At 48.0% G+C, this 17,145-nt stretch overlaps 1 protein-coding gene and 1 non-coding gene across 2 annotated transcripts in view; one reads left to right on the top strand and one right to left on the bottom strand.

The window, feature by feature from the left end:
- VOPP1 (VOPP1 WW domain binding protein) overlaps positions 1 to 17,145 on the bottom strand; it is a 456,859-nt gene that overhangs the window by 68,427 nt on the left and 371,287 nt on the right. The window contains exon 3 of the mRNA XM_086964684.1: positions 6,529 to 6,606. Within this exon, the coding sequence (XP_086820810.1) occupies positions 6,529 to 6,606 (78 nt within the window). The remainder of the gene's footprint in view (positions 1 to 6,528; positions 6,607 to 17,145) is intronic.
- LOC147722227 (U6 spliceosomal RNA) lies at positions 2,956 to 3,060 on the top strand. The gene has a single exon (XR_015295421.1). It is a non-coding gene; the product is annotated as a U6 spliceosomal RNA (small nuclear RNA).

Here is a 17,145-nt window from a genome sequence, read left to right on the forward strand (position 1 = left end):
TCCTCCCTTCGTGGTCCCAATCTGATGGTGTCTCCGTAAAGACATAAAAGTTTTGGTTGACCCCTACTGCACGTACCTGCCAAACCCATTTATGACATAGGGCCCACCATAAGAATACTTGAAGCTAGGACAAGTAACACCCTCTAAAGAAAACCAGTGCTGGACTGGAAGATCTGAATAACTTTGCGCTATGAAAACCTTCCCATTTTGGTTTAGAGAGCTGTACAGCATCACATTCTAAAAAAGGATCTCTTCGATGACCTTCAATCAGGGTTCATACCAGCTTGTAGCACAGAGACAACCATGCTGCAGATAGTGGATGACACACTTTGCATCACAGATAATAGAGACTCCTGGTTGCTTTTTCCACTTATGTCCACTTATCACCACAATTCTCTGGTCTGGTCAATTCTAAAACAACTAATGGTACTAAATTGATAAGTCCTCTGCTTGTTTTCCTCCTTTCTTGGTGATTGAAAGAAACACATAAAAACAACAATTGACAAACCCAATTGGTTTCTATCCTATTTTAAATGGTAGTCTAAGTGTTTAATGGTAGGACAAATAACAGAGCATGAGCCTGCTATGTTAGTGTATTCATTAAGCTGGAAACTGTCTAGCTACAAACCTACCCAGCACCATCTGAAACAAAGCACTATGGTAACTGGGTCGCTAAGGTGCTCTGCCCAGGGTAATCTCAGGCAGTTTGTGGCTCAATAGGAAACCATTACCTCCTCGTTAGTCTTCCTCGCCACATGAGTTACATAGTGAGCTTCAGCTCCCCGACAGAACCCTCCAAAGCAAAAAGTCAGCCTCCCATGCCTCCCATCCCTTCCCAAGATGGCCGACCCATTACCACCTGACCTCTATAAGAGGCGGGCCGGCCCAACCCAACAGCCTGTTTTTTTAGTTCTGCGCTGCAGATTCTCCTGAGCATCTTACAGGTAAGTTGGGGTGGGGTCCTGCTTTGGCAGGTCCCACATCCCCGGGGAAGAGGCCCTGCTCGAGCGGGCTCCTGTTCTGGGTTCTCCCCCGCCCTGTCGCCTCACACTGCCCCCTTGCCTTTGCTGCCCTGCTCTAGCAGGCTGTGTTTGTGGGCTCTGGCGGCCCTGCGCTAGCGGGCTCGCCTGTTTGGTCTTCTCTGACCTGGTGGTTGTGTGGGCGGCTCCTGGTTCACCCTGGGCTCGCGTCCATTATGTCTGCTGTGTCCGGGTGTTGGTAAAACTCGCACTGCCCCCTTGCCTTTTCTGCCCTGCTCTAGTGGGCTGTGTTTGTGGGCTCTGGCAGCCCTGCGCTGGCGGGCTCACCTGTTCGGTCTTCTCTGACCTGGTGGTTGTGTGGGCGGCTCCTGGTTCATCCTGGGCTCGCGTCCATTCTCTCTGCTGTGTCTGGGTGTTGGTGCGCGGCTGTGCTGTTGCTGCGCTGGCGGCGCGCTTTCTGTCTTTGAAAGTCCGCTTCCATTGTGTTTCGGAGTGGGCATTTTCCTTTGTCGGATGCCGCGCATGTCTTGACGTGCACTGGGTGCCTCGGCTGCTGCCTCCGTGCGATCCCACATTCGGCGTTCCCCGGCTGCTTTGCGCTGGCTGGGCTCGCCTCATGTTGCCGCTGCTCCTGGTGCCCCGAATCCCTCCTGGAGTGGGCTTTGGTGTGCTTGCGTTGTCGTTAGGCGGTCGTGTGTCCGCTGGTTATGGGGTGGTCGGTTGTGGTGTTGCTGGATCCTCTCCTGTTGCTGCGGCCTACAGGTCGTCTTCGGTGGGTGCCCAATACGCTGTTTTTGGGGCGCTGATCGCGGAACCTGCTTTTCTTGTTGTGGTTCCTGCTTCTGTACGCTGTTGTGTTCTTCCCCTTGCGGTGTCTTTCTCTCGCGCATGCGCTCTTCGTTCACTGAGTGCACTGGTGGGGTTTCTGACTCTCGTTTTTTCTCGGAATCTCCTGGAGTTGCCGTGGGTTGGCCCCTGGGCCTCCTGCAGGTTTGCGCTCTGTTGTCGCTTTTTCTGGGCTCCAATTGCTGCATGGTGTGTGTGTGCCTTGCGGTTTCCTTTGTTGGATGTGGCGCTCCTCCTGGGGTCCTGGTTGGGTGGCCGCCTCGCTTCTTCCTGTTGCCTGCTTCGGCGTGACTCACTAATTGGCCAGACAGTGATCTTGCCAGTGGCGCTACTTTTCCGAAGTTTCTGGCACCGTCTGAACCATATTCACGCACTGTTATCGCATTATGTGATTGGGCTTGTGTGTTTTTTGACTCTGGTCTCACGTTTGCTGGGGGTTCGCCTCCTGCTTGTGCTGTGTCATGGGGGGGTCCTCTGCTTCCTCCTTTGGTTGCGTTGGTTCCCTGGTTGTTTGTCTGGGTGTGGCGCTGTGTCCTGGCGGTTGTGGTGGATGCTCTTCCTCGAGTTGTTGTTTGCCGCTCCTGCTGTATCACTATTTGAGGTTCTTGGCGCTGCGTTTGGGCCTTCCTGGTGTTGTTCTCTTTTCTTTTTCTGCAAGCGTGGGCTCCTTTGGGGGGTGTTTTCGCATTCTGTTGGAGCTGTGTGCTGGTAGCTCGGTGGTCTGATGCTTCCACTGCTGGGGCCTGTATTCGGCCTCGCCGTCACGGGCTCTGCTCCTGGCGGGTTCTCTCTGCCTTTCATCCTTCTGGGGTCGGTGTGGTGTATACCTTTGGGTTTGTTTGCAATGTTCGTCTGTTTTTTTAGCGCTTTGCTGCTGCACGGGCCTGGGTTTGAGTGCCGCTTGTGCTGTGACCATGTCCCCCGGTGTTTGTTTTTCGGATGGTGTTTTCTCCTCCTCCTGCACCTTTGCTCGCTGGGCTCCTCTTCTGCCCTCTTCCTCGTGTTTAGTTCATATGCTCGGCGGGTGCTCATGGGGCGTATTCGCTTCGGCTGCCTCCTGGGGGCTCTGGGGTTGCCGGTTTGCCGGTGGTTGACACGCATGTTCATTGTGCATTCCCTTTTCCTCAGTGCGCGCTTCAGCTGCGCATATGCTGTTGTTGGAACTATACGGTGTGTATTTGCTTGGCCCCTGCGCTGGGATGCGACGCATATTCGTGTGGCGTTCCATGTTTGGCGTCTCCCGTTGGGTTGCTCTCTCTGCTTTTTCGCGGGTTTCCTTGGTTTGGCTTGGGTCCGGGGTGCTTTGGCTCGGTGGTGAGTCTCGTGCCTTTGGTTGCCCACCATCGTCTGGGCCGGGGTTTGGCTCCTGCCGTTGTTGTCCTGGTTTCCATGTGTGGTGCATTTTCGTGATTTGCTGTATTACCTTCCGGGCTTTGGGCCTGTGGTCCTTTTGTCCTGTGGACTCCTGTCCCCGCTGTTTTTGTGTGGGGTCAGTCCCGGTTGGTTCCTTGTTGGTCGTCCTCCGGTGTTTTCCGGGGGCTGTGGGCTACAGCTTGTCTGTTGTGGGCTTCCTGCTGTTGGGATCTGTCTGTCCGGCTCTGGGCTGCGTCAGTGTTTTCTTGCTGGCTATCTTTGCTCCTGGAGGGCTCTCCTTGTCTTGTCGGGGTCCGCAGCTTTGCCACTCCCTCCTTTTCCTGCTCCCTGTCTCGGCGGGCGGCTCTTGCACCCTTTTCCTCTCGGCTTCCTGCTGTCTCCGTGCTTCTCCTTGCCCCCTGGGGGTTGGGTCTTTGTTGCGATCCTTCTCTTCCGGGCTTGCGATGCCCTTGGGGCGAGGCCCTTTGGTGGCTCTGCTTCCTTTGGGTGGTGCCTGCCTGGTCGGTCCGGGGTTTTGGCACCTGCCTCTTTGTTGCGGGGTCGCTTTTGGCGGTTTCGCTGTTCCTTTCTCTCCGGGTCCTGTTCGTGGGTTTTTCCGATTGGGGTTGTCTGCCTTGGTGGGGCCTTCCTCTGGTCGTGGTTTGGGCCTTGTTGACTGGCGGTGTTTTTGTTACGCCCCTGTCTGTCCTTTGCGGATCCTCCCCTTCCTGTTGGTCTCATTGCCTCTGGCCCTTCCTTGGTTCTTTTTCCCCCGACCCTACTCGCTCTGTCTTTTGGGGGGCTGTGTTCCTCCTACCCGTGTGTTGGTGGTGCCTTCCTCTGGCTGTGCTTGGGTCCCCGGTCTGTGCTGGGTCGGTGGATTTCCCTGTGGTCGTTTTTCCCATCTGGCTTCTATTTGCCGTTCCTTGGCTTCTCTGGGGTTTTCCACTGCCTTGCTGGGGCTTGTTGGTCGCTATGCTGGGTGTGTCCCCTGCCTCGTGCTCCGGGGTGCGGGCGGGGTTCCCCCCTTTTTTGTCTTTTGGCGCATTGCCTTGCCTGGGTCATTTTTGGTTCCGGCCTTTTCTGGCCCTGTGTGCTCATGTTCTCATCGGCTCTCCTGCGGTGGTTTATGGGTCGGGCCTCCTTTTTGCCTGGTTCGGGAGTCTCCTGGGTCCATCTGGTCCTGTCTGCTTCCTTTGGGTCTCCGGTTTTGGCTCTTCGGCCTTCTCGTCCGGGCTCCCGGGTTTGCGCTTTCTGGGGTCCCTTTGCCTGTGGGCTGTTTTTTGTTTCTGGCGGTGCTGTGGGATTTCCTGGCGGGGCCCTATGCTTCTGGTGTGGGTGTGTCCTCGTTTTCTTTCACCTGGTTTTGGGGTCCCGGGTCCTGTTGGCTCTGGTGGCTCCCTGGGTTTCTTGTCATGGCTCGGACTCGTCTTCGCCCTGCCCTTCTTTTCTTCTCACCTTTGGTGTGTTGCTGCCGCGCTCCTGTGCCAGTCGGTTCTTCCTTGTCTCGCTGGGCTGGGCCTGATTGTGGGATGGCTGTCTGTTTGACCGCCTGGGTGCTCTCTTCGGTGGCTCGCTCCCTTCTTGGGTTTCTTCCTGGGTCGGTTTGCTTCTCCCTGTGCGGGGTGTTTCCGTTCCTGGCCGGTTGGCTGCTTTCTGCCTCTTCTTCTCCCTTCTGGCCGTGGGCGGGCCTGTGGGTTTTCAGTTTTTCGCCTTTGCCCGGCTGGTTCTCCTCCGGGTCTCTTAGGTGTGGTTTCCGGCTCTTTCCTGGGTTCATTTTCCCTGGTGCCTGCCTGGGTTCTCTCCTTGTAGTCGCGGTCCCTTCCGGGGGTCCTTTGTGTGACGGGGGTTTGTTCCCCTTCTGTTTCTTTTCGGCTCCCTTTTCCATTCTTCCGGCTCTTGCCTGTCTGTTGGATGGCTCTGGTGCCGCTTCCCATTTTTTTCTGGTTCGGCTCTCTCGCGGGTTGTGGTCGCACTTGCGGTGTGGCTGTGTTGGGCGGACTGGTTGTCTCTTTCCACTGTTGATTTTTTTTTTTTTTTGGGTCGCTGTGGTGGGGATGCCCTCTGCTCATTCGGTTCCTCTCTTTGGACTTTTGCTCCCCTCTCGCTTTGTGCTGCCTGTTGGGCTGCCCTGGTGTGTTGGTCGGGCCTACTCGTTTCTGTTCTGGCCCTGGTTGCTGTTGCCTTTTGGCTCCGTGCGGTCTGGTCCCGTGCCTTTCTCTGCCTTCCTTCGGTTGGGGGAGTTTTCCTGGCGACTCTTGGTGTCTCTGGGGTCCGGTTTGTTTTTCGGCCTTCCCGGTGTCTTCGGTCCCGGGTTGGTTCTCCTACTCGTGGTTGCCTCTCTCCTGGGTGGTCCTTCCACTCGTACTGGTCTGTTGGGTTTGCCCTCTCTCGTGGTCATCCCCTTCTGGTCTGTTGGTTTCTTGTGAGTTTCCATGAAGCCGCTTGGCTTTGGTATGTGCTTACTATGTAAGTCATGTGGCGTGGAAGACTAACGAGGGGGTAATGCCCCGGTTACTTACCAGTAATCTTCATTACTCCGAGTATAGTCTTCCTCGCCACATGAGTTCCCATCCCTCCCTCCCTGTCTGGCTATCGGCTTCATGTTGGTGCTTGGTTGTTTCAGGCTGTTGGGTTGGGCCGGCCCGCCTCTTATAGAGGTCAGGTGGTAATGGGTCGGCCATCTTGGGAAGGGATGGGAGGCATGGGAGGCTGACTTTTTGCTTTGGAGGGTTCTGTCGTGGAGCTGAAGCTCACTATGTAACTCATGTGGCGAGGAAGACTATACTCGGAGTAATGAAGATTACCGGTAAGTAACCGGGGCAATAGCATTCTACATACTCACTCACCCATCAGCCTCAGTAGAGTATTGAACAAAGTGACTATTGTTGGATCTTAGAATGAAGGTGGAGCATTGGCCAAAATCCCCAAAAACTCAAAAAGGCAGAGCAAAATGTTTAAAAATGACTTTCCTTTTTGGATCGAGGGCTATACACGTATTTATGTTTTGGGCTATAGAAGATGCCTGACTTCAAGAAGATAACACACGCTCATACAGTACAAACTTTAATGAAGAAGACAGATTAGATCGTATTGATGAAGTCAAAAGAATCACCTGTGTTTTGTGCACAGTAAGACATGGTAAGTGAGCTCAACATAGTCAAGAACATTGTTGTACTTCCAAACAGAGGCCAATAATAAGTTTACCATGGCACGTCTATGTCCTTTGCTTGTGCTCATGTTTGGTCATAGAAAAGTGGTATTACATCAAAGGTGGTTCACTACACATTCCAGTAGGCAGATTTGCATGCTAAATTACACATATATAGAGAGGAAAGATTATACATACCAAAAATACCATAGTCTCTGAATGGAAAGTGATCTCACACAGCACGTTGAACCACAGCAATCTTCATATGGTCGGCATCTAAATTAGAAAAGAGAATAACAACAGTGTAAATGCAGTATAACAAGCATGTTGTGTTCTTTGGTTGGTTTGATGCAACTTTAAAAAAGCACATGCACAATAATTTGGTGCCACCTTTGTAGTTGTTTGGATTTAGATTTTGTCTGTGCCACAAAACTGACCCCAGTTATCAAAGTTATGAAAGATTACTCCCAGATATGAAAACTTAGAGACTTTCTTTAATCTGCGTTCATTGAGCACAAACGTCCTGGAATTGGTTGCTTCCAGAGTTATACACCTAATGAATGTCTTTGAATATTTATTTTTCTCTGCCTGACATCATCTCGGTCATGGGACCGACCGGCACCCGGTCGGCGGTCCCGACAGACTCATTAGAATGCGACTGAACACTGTTCAGGCACATTCCTATATTTTACAATGGGAGCATGTAACCCGGCAGTAATGCATGCTCCTATTGTAAAATAGGAGGTGCAGTTCAACCCTGCACCCCGTGGAAGACACATCAAGGGACCTGCCACAGGGTGCAGGGATCAACAGGGGGCAAAGGTGCACCCAGAGGGGCCAGCTGAAGACCCCAAAGTCGAATTCAAACAGCCTTTCCGTGTCGGAAAGGCCAGCACGGAAAGGCTGCCGAAACCGAACTTCATAATCTATAGGAGAGAAAGAGCTGCCTGAGAGATTATAGCCATATTCCAACTGGCAGATGGGCTCTGCGAGCCTTCCGGAAGCCAGTCGTAATGACGGTTCGGATTCCTTTCCAACCGTCTCCATTGTAGTAAGGCGGTCGGAAAGGAATCCAACCAGCATATCACCATGGGGTCAAAAAGGCTCTGACTGCATCGTGATCGGCCCTTTAGTTGTTAGGTCCAGCCCATTCATGAAGGACACATACCCACCTAGTAGCATTTGTAGGCCATTTGCAGTTCCCGCTATGAGACCACAATATTGGTGTAAAGTGAATGACAATGAATCCATTAACGAAGTATTCTATATCAATTCTCAGTCAGAAGCTGAAAAATGGGCCACAAATGCCACATGTATTGAGTCATCAAGAACCATCCTATATATGCAGATGTCAAGATTTAAATAAAGGCACTGTTCAATGCTATCGCGGCCCGCCCTGAAACTATTCTGTGATTCCACCAAAATGTAATTCTCTCTCACCCAATTTAAAATTCTTTTCATGATGACCCTTCCAAAAATCTTTGAACCAGAGCCTATCAAGGAAATTGGATGGCAACAATGAGTATCCTCCCTATTACAGTGTGCCCGGACTTGGGGATGGATGTATTGCTAATTGCATTTAAAACATGGTAACAGGAGAATCCCAATGAACAATATTGTATTTGTCGGGAACCACAGAAATACCATCTGGACATGGGGATTGTTTGAGGGAATTTTTTTTCAATGGTGCTAGCAACTGCTATGAAATTGAACATCGATTTTAAGTGGAGATACCACAAGCAAAACCATAAATCTCACTAAAATGTGAGACCCACAAGTCCCCTCGAAAGTAACTCTCAGTCTGCAATTCCAGGACACTATTATGATAAGGACTGTTGACAACCTTCTGAAACAGCTCCTGCTCATTAGTATTGGTAATAGTGGATACACCATCCCATACTTTTTCATGAACGGATAGTTTTCTTTCTCTCAAGGTCTTTTATATGTGCTTTGGCATCTAATAGCCTCTTGTTAGGAGGAACGTGTTTTAGAGCAGACTATGCATCAGATCAAGGCTGTGAACACAAGTGGGCAAACCATTTATGCTGCTTATTAAGTCATCATCAACCAGTATCTTGTATACAGAGCAATTTGATTATAATATATCTAATATTTTCAAAGGCACCCATGATGTTACCACTATCTAAAGGATCCTGTAGCCATGTCCTTATGTCGCTAGACCTTTGCTTCAGTAATTTAGAAAGTAAGACATCTTGTTTCATCATATTCCACTTTAACCTTCTCTCTGGGTCCTCTGCTTATGAGTGACAAGGGTGAAGAGCATGATTAAAGCATTTGAGATAGGACAAGTAGAGTGTGATTGCTAAATTCTTAAGTGAACATTTTTACAAAGACCCTCTGAAGGAGATGACTATTTTATTGTAGCCACAGAGACAAAAGGCTCCTTAGAAATATTGAATTTTTCTTGAAGGTTGTTACAAGCTTACAAAAATATATGCCACATGAAAAAATCTGAAGTTCACAATGCCCTCACAATGTGCACTTGTATTGCTGATATTAATCAACGGAATAGAGGGGGTGCTTACACTCATCATATATTTGAACTTGTCTAAATTAGGAGAAAACTGTGGTGTTTAAAAGTTGTGTGTCTCTGTTAATGCTTCTTTCTGACCAACTTAATGATTCCTTCTCTTACTGCCTAAAACAAAAACATATGTGCAGCAAACATTGAAATTGAGCTTCCTGTGAATTACCATTTTGGTGATTGGCTATGAGATATGTGCTGGTCTATACTAAGTAAGCTATAAGTAGGGGGGTTATACCCAGAGAGAGTTACGGGGACCTGGGTTGTCAATTGTAGTATGGGAGGGGGTCCCAGTAAGCATGAAACAAAATATGTAATACCAAGGAAAATATAAACAATCAAAGAAACCAATATTAGAGCAACATTGTTTTATTCACAATGTGCTAGTATCATATTGTATACGTCACAATAAACATCCATTGATCAGTGACTATTATATAGTGCCCCGAAAGTAGGGAAAAGAAGGAGGGGGTTGGTGATACGTGTAGGAAATGAGTGAAGGAAAAAAGGTATTGCAGTGACAGTAAAATCGACGAATAAAGCAAGTTAAATGGAGTTACATATCAATGCACCCATACAAAGACCTGTAGGTTCATATACATTATTTCACAAAAGTCATACTCCAAATGTACAATTAATGAAGCCAATTGGGTGTGGAGTTGACAGCAGAAAACAAGATGTTGTCGACGTTTCGACCCTCGTGCGCAGATGTAAGTTTTAATCTTGCCGTGGGGTCTTCCTCAGGACTGGGGAGAGGGGGGCACGTGACATAGGGATTGCTCGGAAGAGCCTTACGACTTAATGGTCAGGGGTCCTTTAGGCATCAAAGAGGTCAGTAGCTCCGACAGCCGTAACTTCTCGACTTTCGGCGTGGGGTAACGGGTACTTGCGCAGAAGGCATCAAGTCCGTGGCAGGACGGTGGGAAGATTAATCCGAAGCCGTTCTCTGCTCGCACAAGCGAGCAGAGAACGGCTTCGGATTAATCTTCCCACCGTCCTGCCACGGACTTGATGCCTTCTGCGCAAGTACCCGTTACCCCACGCCGAAAGTCGAGAAGTTACGGCTGTCGGAGCTACTGACCTCTTTGATGCCTAAAGGACCCCTGACCATTAAGTCGTAAGGCTCTTCCGAGCAATCCCTATGACACGTGCCCCCCTCTCCCCAGTCCTGAGGAAGACCCCACGGCAAGATTAAAACTTACATCTGCGCACGAGGGTCGAAACGTCGACAACATCTTGTTTTCTGCTGTCAACTCCACACCCAATTGGCTTCATTAATTGTACATTTGGAGTATGACTTTTGTGAAATAATGTATATGAACCTACAGGTCTTTGTATGGGTGCATTGATATGTAACTCCATTTAACTTGCTTTATTCGTCGATTTTACTGTCACTGCAATACCTTTTTTCCTTCACTCATTTCCTACACGTATCACCAACCCCCTCCTTCTTTTCCCTACTTTCGGGGCACTATATAATAGTCACTGATCAATGGATGTTTATTGTGACGTATACAATATGATACTAGCACATTGTGAATAAAACAATGTTGCTCTAATATTGGTTTCTTTGATTGTTTATATTTTCCTTGGTATTACATATTTTGTTTCATGCTTACCAGGTCTATACTAAGTGGCTGTAATGGGGTAAGAGGTTAGTAATAAAATCTCTCATGTTGAACATGCCAATGGGTATTCTTTGGAGAGTCAGTCTGTGTGCTGTTGTTTTGGTGTATCTAACCCAGACTGGGGAGCTGGTTGACAGAGAGAAATATTTTATTCTCTGTTAGTGTAGCAGTAGTTTTGCTAACCTGATTTATGGTGCCATTATTCTGTTTTTGTTTCTTTGCCCAAGAAGTATGTTGGTGATAGTGGGGATGCCTTGCCTCCTAAATGTGATTCAAAAGCCTCCACCACTGGATCGTCATAAAAAGTGATGCTCCAGCTGTGCAGGCCTTCTGTGCATGTAGGCCGGTGTGTCTAATATGGATTCATGTACCTTTACTCCTAACCAGGGTGGACTGTCTCTAACAGGGGGTCTACCAAGTGTGAATTGTAATTTTCAGGGCTTCAAATCTATGACACACCAATCACATTAAGGGGCTGATTACGATCTCATTAGGAAGGCCTCCACAAGGGTTCTGGAACTGGCAAGTCCGAATCGAAGCCTATGTTTCCTACCTAAACTTCAACCGTTCCGGATGTCCAAGTGTTAGAAATGGGATTTCTGGTTGGCTGAGGCTTGCGCCAAAGCCAGGCAGAAACCACCACTCTAGTTAGGGCAAGGAAGTTACACTCCAAAGATAACCCCTGCTCACCCCCTTGGCAACGTGACACGAGCAGTAAGGCTGATCCCCGGGGCAATGTAAGTTAAGTATTTGCGCACGCACCCATCAGCAACAACATCCCAGGCCCCCCACAAAAAGAACTCCACACAAGGTTATATAAAAATAGCCTTTGTATTATCAGAACACAGCAGAATCATAATCACAGGATGTACATTGTGCCAACTGGCACGGGCAATATTTACAAGGGATTATATACATGGGACAGGGCGACATGGACCACTGTCAGTAATAAGCACTTTTAGAACTAGGATACTTGGAGGAATTAGCACTTAGAACATAGAACAATAATAACTGTAACACAAAATAGAAAATAGAGTACACAACCAGTAACCAGTGTTGAGAGGTAAGTACCACCAACGCAACCCTAACCACCTTAGGAGAATGTCACGCAGGGAACCAGGGCCTCACTAGCAACACCTGTACTAGGAAGAACGACCACCTAAGTATCACTATACATTTAGGGGTATAGGCATAAGAACATTACACATGATGCATAAGAACACATTCAGCGGTGTAGGGAAAACACATGACACATAAAAACACATTCAGCGGTGTCAGGAGGACACTTTTTTTTTTAACATAGTTTATTGGGTTTTATACAAACATCATACATGTTGCATTCAATCCTTCAGTTATCTAGTTAGTTCAGTCCCCGTTCCAGGATGTAATCCCACTATCTTTTATACAGTAGGAGAAAAATAATGGAAGAAAATGCAATTGCCGCATTGTAGTGGAAACCCTAATGACGATAAACAGTTCTAAATTCTTTTACCATCCCAACATCCCCCCGACTTGTGTTGCGGCCCCTCCCCTCCCCCCATGTTGCCGGTGTGTACTATCTCACGGATCTATACAGTTGTGTGGGAACAGGAGTCACTTCTTATGCAGCTTCTAGTTATACCTGTCCTAGTTCGGGGTTCCGGCCATTTCTACAATCACCTCATTGTCTTCTTCTATCTGGTAGTCCTGCAGTGCTAGTACTAATGTTTCCCATGCCACTGCCATCTCCAAAGCCCTATCCGTGTCTAATCGTCGGGCCAGTTGGTACCTAAGCGCGCTCTCACTTGTCGCCCACTTCACAAATTCAGCCCTCCATTTCACACTGCTAGGCCCCACCGTCATTTCTATTGTCTTGTTATTTCTCGTTTCGCTAGTAATAGTCCCATATCTATAAATGTACTTGTGATTTTGTTTTTCGATGTGTGGGGAAACCAATGCAGTAAACCAGTGGCTATATCAAAGGTCAGCTGTCGCTCCGTAGTGGTGTTTAGTATCTCTCCTGCCTCCTTCCAATAGTCCCCCATCTCAGGGCAAGACCATAGCATATGCAGCAGGTCAGCACCTGTTCTCGTACAGTGAGTGCACGCTGCTTCCTGCGCCTGACAATATTTCTGAATTTTCTTTGGTGTCAAATAGGCTCTATGAAGAATATAAAAATGTACTAGCTGGAATCTCGCATTTCTCGTGCTCTTGCAGGCTCTGCGCATGATCTGTGACCATGCCGGGGCAGGAATGGGCCTTCCTATGTCAACTTCCCATTTCTCTCTCAACACCTCCAAGGGAGCTAATCCCTCAGTAAGCATCCTAGAGTAAAGGCACGTGACCGCTTTGAAAGTCCCAGCCGCCATCATGCTATATTGGCATGCCATGGTCGTCTTAGGTCCCGCTAACCCCTCCCGCCATTGTAATTGGAGTGCCCTAGTTAGAAATTCCCCCTCGGCAGGTAGAAACCTCTCCTTCAATGTCTGAAAAGGCAACACGGCCCCATCTTCGTACAGGTCCCCTATTATTTGGATTCCTGCATCTTCCCATTCCAGTAGAGGAGTCCAGTCACCGCCATGTGGGAGCGCTGTTATCATTCCCAGAGGGATCTCAGGTGCATATGGATGTCGTACTCCCGCCCTACGCTGCAAGCGATTCCAGTATAGTCTCAGTGTTTTCTCCTCCATATACAGACCCTTAAGATCCAGTTTCTGCTGCAGCACTATGTAGGACAGTACATGGCGAGGTATGCCCCTGCCTCGTTGCTGATACGGACCCCTAAATTCTTTTGCCACTGCTTGCATTAGAACCTGGAATTGGGCCGCCAGGTAGTACAGCTCAAAATCCGGGACCGCTAGTCCTCCCTCAGTTTTGGGCCTAATAAGCGTCGCCAACGCTACCCGGCGTCTGCTCGTCCCCCACAAGAAACTCACTATGAGTGACTTCAACAGTTTACACATTGAACACGGGATCCACACTGGAAGAGTCCTGAAAAAGTACAGAAGTCGAGGGAACGCTATCGTTTTTTACAGCGCTATTCGCCCCGTCACTGACAGAGGGAGTGTGGCCCAAAAGGCCATGCTACTCTTCAATGCCCTCAAGCCACGTCCCACATTACCTTCTAGCATATCGGTTGCCGTATTATAGATATGCACTCCCAGATATTTCAGACAGGTGGGTTCCCACCTCACCTCCCTTTCAGTAATCGGCTGGGGTTCTCCCTGTCTTAACGGGAACAGGCACGTTTTCGACCATTTCACCTTCAACCCTGATACAACGCCAAAATCCGAAAGCAAAGATCCAGCTCTCATCAGCGCCCCACGGGCAACATCGAGGAACAGCAGCAGGTCATCGGCGTACAAGGAAAAGTACTGCCGACTTCCTCTACACCACATACCATCGGAGTGGCTTCCCAGTCGAACCTTCACCGCCAACGGCTCCATCGCCAATGCGAACAGCAAAGGGGACAACGAGCATCCCTGTCTCGTGCCTCGATTTACTGGGTACTGCGTGTAGATCAGCGATCCAACGCGCACTCTAGCTACAGCCATAACATGTATATTATATGTAGCATTTTCTAAATAAATTTCTCATAATAGTTCAAATATCAAAATGACTGACGGTGCAAAATTCATAACCGAGTCCAGTTTCCTCGGCCCGCAATCTGGGTGTCCAATTCGACTCATCCCTCAGTTTTGACGATCATGTGCGCATCACTGCAGGGTGCTGCTTTAACCTCATTAGACAGCTGAAGAAATTCTTTGACTTCCTTCCTATCTCAGCCAGGAAATCAGTAGCCGTGGCCCTGATCTTATCCCGGCTGGATTATTGTAATGGCCTCATGGCAGGAATAAAGAAGTCCACCCTTAAGAAACTGCAAAGCGTCCAACACGCAGCGGCCAGGCTCGTTCTTAAACTCCCAAGAAGGTCCTCGGCCTCTGCAGCCCTCAACACTCTCCATTGGCTGCCCCTTCACAAAAGAATCCTCTTTAAACTCCTTGTCATGGTTTTCAAAGCCACCAGGAACACAGGCCCTTCCTATCTAGCTAAGCGCTTTTTGCGCTACGCTCCATCGCGTTGCCTGAGGTCATCAGGAGCTAATCTGGTTACTATACCCAGAATCAAGCTCAAAACGAAAGGTGGAAAAACGTTTTCATTCCTGGCGGCTAAGGCATGGAATGGCCTCCCCTTCAACCTCAGGCACGCCCCCACAGAAAGCCTTTTCAGGAAACTCCTGAAGACTTGTATATTCCCACAGCCCGATTCATCGGTTCTCGCAGCCATTTGATCCTTGTTTCACCAAGCTGATTCTTCTGTTTTGCTCAGCGCCAAGATGCTCCTTCCGGAGCGATAGTTGCGCTATACAAATCCCAATAAATATCAAAATATCAATAACATTGCAAAAAGGAATACGTTTACTATGCTATATGGGATATGTCTACACCCAAGAAAAACAAACAGGCAACAAGATTAATTGGAATGCACCAAATACAATTCCAATGCATGTTATGGGAGAGCAACAACTAAGGAAACTACTGTAACAAATGACAAAGAGCATACCCACCCCCTAATATAGCAGATAGAGAAGTAAGAGATATTTTAGAAACAATTAAAGAGGCTTGTACCAGCACTCATAAACCTACAACAGAAATACTAAAAGACATCCTACCCTGAGTTCTTGAACATGTAACTGGACAATTACCCTCCATCGCAACTTAAAAAAGATTCATTGCTAGCACTAAGAAATCTACCCCACCTGCCCACAAAACATTAAGTGGAATTCAACTACCACCTGAACTACCTCTAACTCATAACAAAGAACAATTCCTTCTTTATGATAATCAAATCTAATGCAAAAAGGATATTCGCAACTCCCACAAACCATCAAAAACTTCAAACTTGTGAAACATGGATGATGGATGGTACTTTTAAAATTTGTCCCAAACCCTTTTTCCAGTTATACACAATCCATGGACTGCATCACAATAGCAACATCCTCTCATTTATGCACTGTTACCAAACAAACAAACAACTACATATGTAGAACTGCTAACAAAATTAAAGCAAGAATCTAATAACTGCAACCCACAAAAAAATATCATAGACTTTGAAGAGTCAATGATACAAGCCATCCTGAAAAAAGTACCCTCACACAGCAATACAAGGTTGCTATTATCACTTTAATTAAAGCATATGGAGACACCTTCAAAAATATACCCTTAGTTTAAAATATGCAACTAACAGCAACTTTGCGTATGAAATACAAAAACGAATCGCAGTAGCCTACGTCCCAATAACAGAAGTTGCTGCACACAACAATGTATTAAATAAAAGCCCCTATTACCAAACCAATGACCATAAACTCACCTAAATGACCCCCCGCCATATTACGATGGCGGGGGGGACCGCGGCTGACGGAAAGACCGTCTGCCGCTTTTCCGCCCCGGTCGCAAGGTGACCGGGACGGAAAAGATTTAATATGGTGGCGGTGTCTATCAGACACCGCCATCCTTATTACCATGGGCTTCTTTAAATGCCTTTCCGTGGCGGCGATGCCGCCACAGAAAGGCATGCGGTCTTCACTTTGGGGGCCTTATGGCAGGCGGTACCAATCACCGAGAGGATGGCGGGCAGACTAAGTCCACCCGCCATCCTAATGACACCCTTAGACACTATAGGAAAATCCATACTCTAAAAAAAATTCTACACCAACATTTAAAGCATCAATTTCTATAATAAATTCATAATGAAACCTTTATAAAATTCAGAAATAAAATATACATTTAATGTCAACTAATATATTATAAAAAAATATTTGACATAACAAAAATATTATATACATTGAAAAATATCAATACTAAGGGGCCTATTACTATGGCGGGCGGACAGGTGACGGTAAACGGGACTGACCGCCAGAGGTGCGGCCGTCCCACCATGGCAATTAGGATGCGACCGCCACCCTGGCAGTCGTATCCTGCATATTTTACATTGCGCCAGGCGGTGCTGCCAGCAGCACCCGCAGCAATGCAAAATATGCATGTAGTGCATTGGCATGCACAACGTAACAGCTACCGCGCGGTGCCTGCCACCGTGTGAATGTGCAGGCATCCATCCCCTCATAACCCCAGGGGCCCGCAACTGGACCCCGAAGGCATTCTCGGCATGCCTTTTCATAGCGAAATCTCCACCTTGGAAAGGGATGTCACCGCAGGCATGCTAATAAGCCATATTACATCATATTTACTGCTTTTTCCGCCTGGCCGGCAATTGGACTGGCGGAAAGGCGGCGGACGGTCTTACCGTCTGCCGCTGTACCTCTCGCAACACTAATATGGCAGGGGGTGAAAAAGGATATCTGGCAGGCGGATCGCCACCGCTGGTCCAGCAGTGGCCACCGCCGGCCCAGCGGTAGCAATCGCCAGATATCCTAATGGGCCCCAAAATGTGTAAATAACATTTCCCACCCACTATAAATAATTTGAAAGTACTTACAAATTTGTAACTAAAGAATATCTTACACAAAGCAAGTAAAAAATCCAAACTGGTAGAAAATCCAATATTTAAATAAAAAAAAAAAAAAAAAATGGAAAAACACCACATACTTTAAAAAAATAAACGCTGCATAAAAACCCACAAAATAAGGAAATGCAAAATAGTTAC

The sequence above is a fragment of the Lissotriton vulgaris genome, chromosome 4_1 (assembly GCF_964263255.1).
Source record: "Lissotriton vulgaris chromosome 4_1, aLisVul1.2, whole genome shotgun sequence".
NCBI lineage: Eukaryota > Metazoa > Chordata > Amphibia > Caudata > Salamandridae > Lissotriton > Lissotriton vulgaris.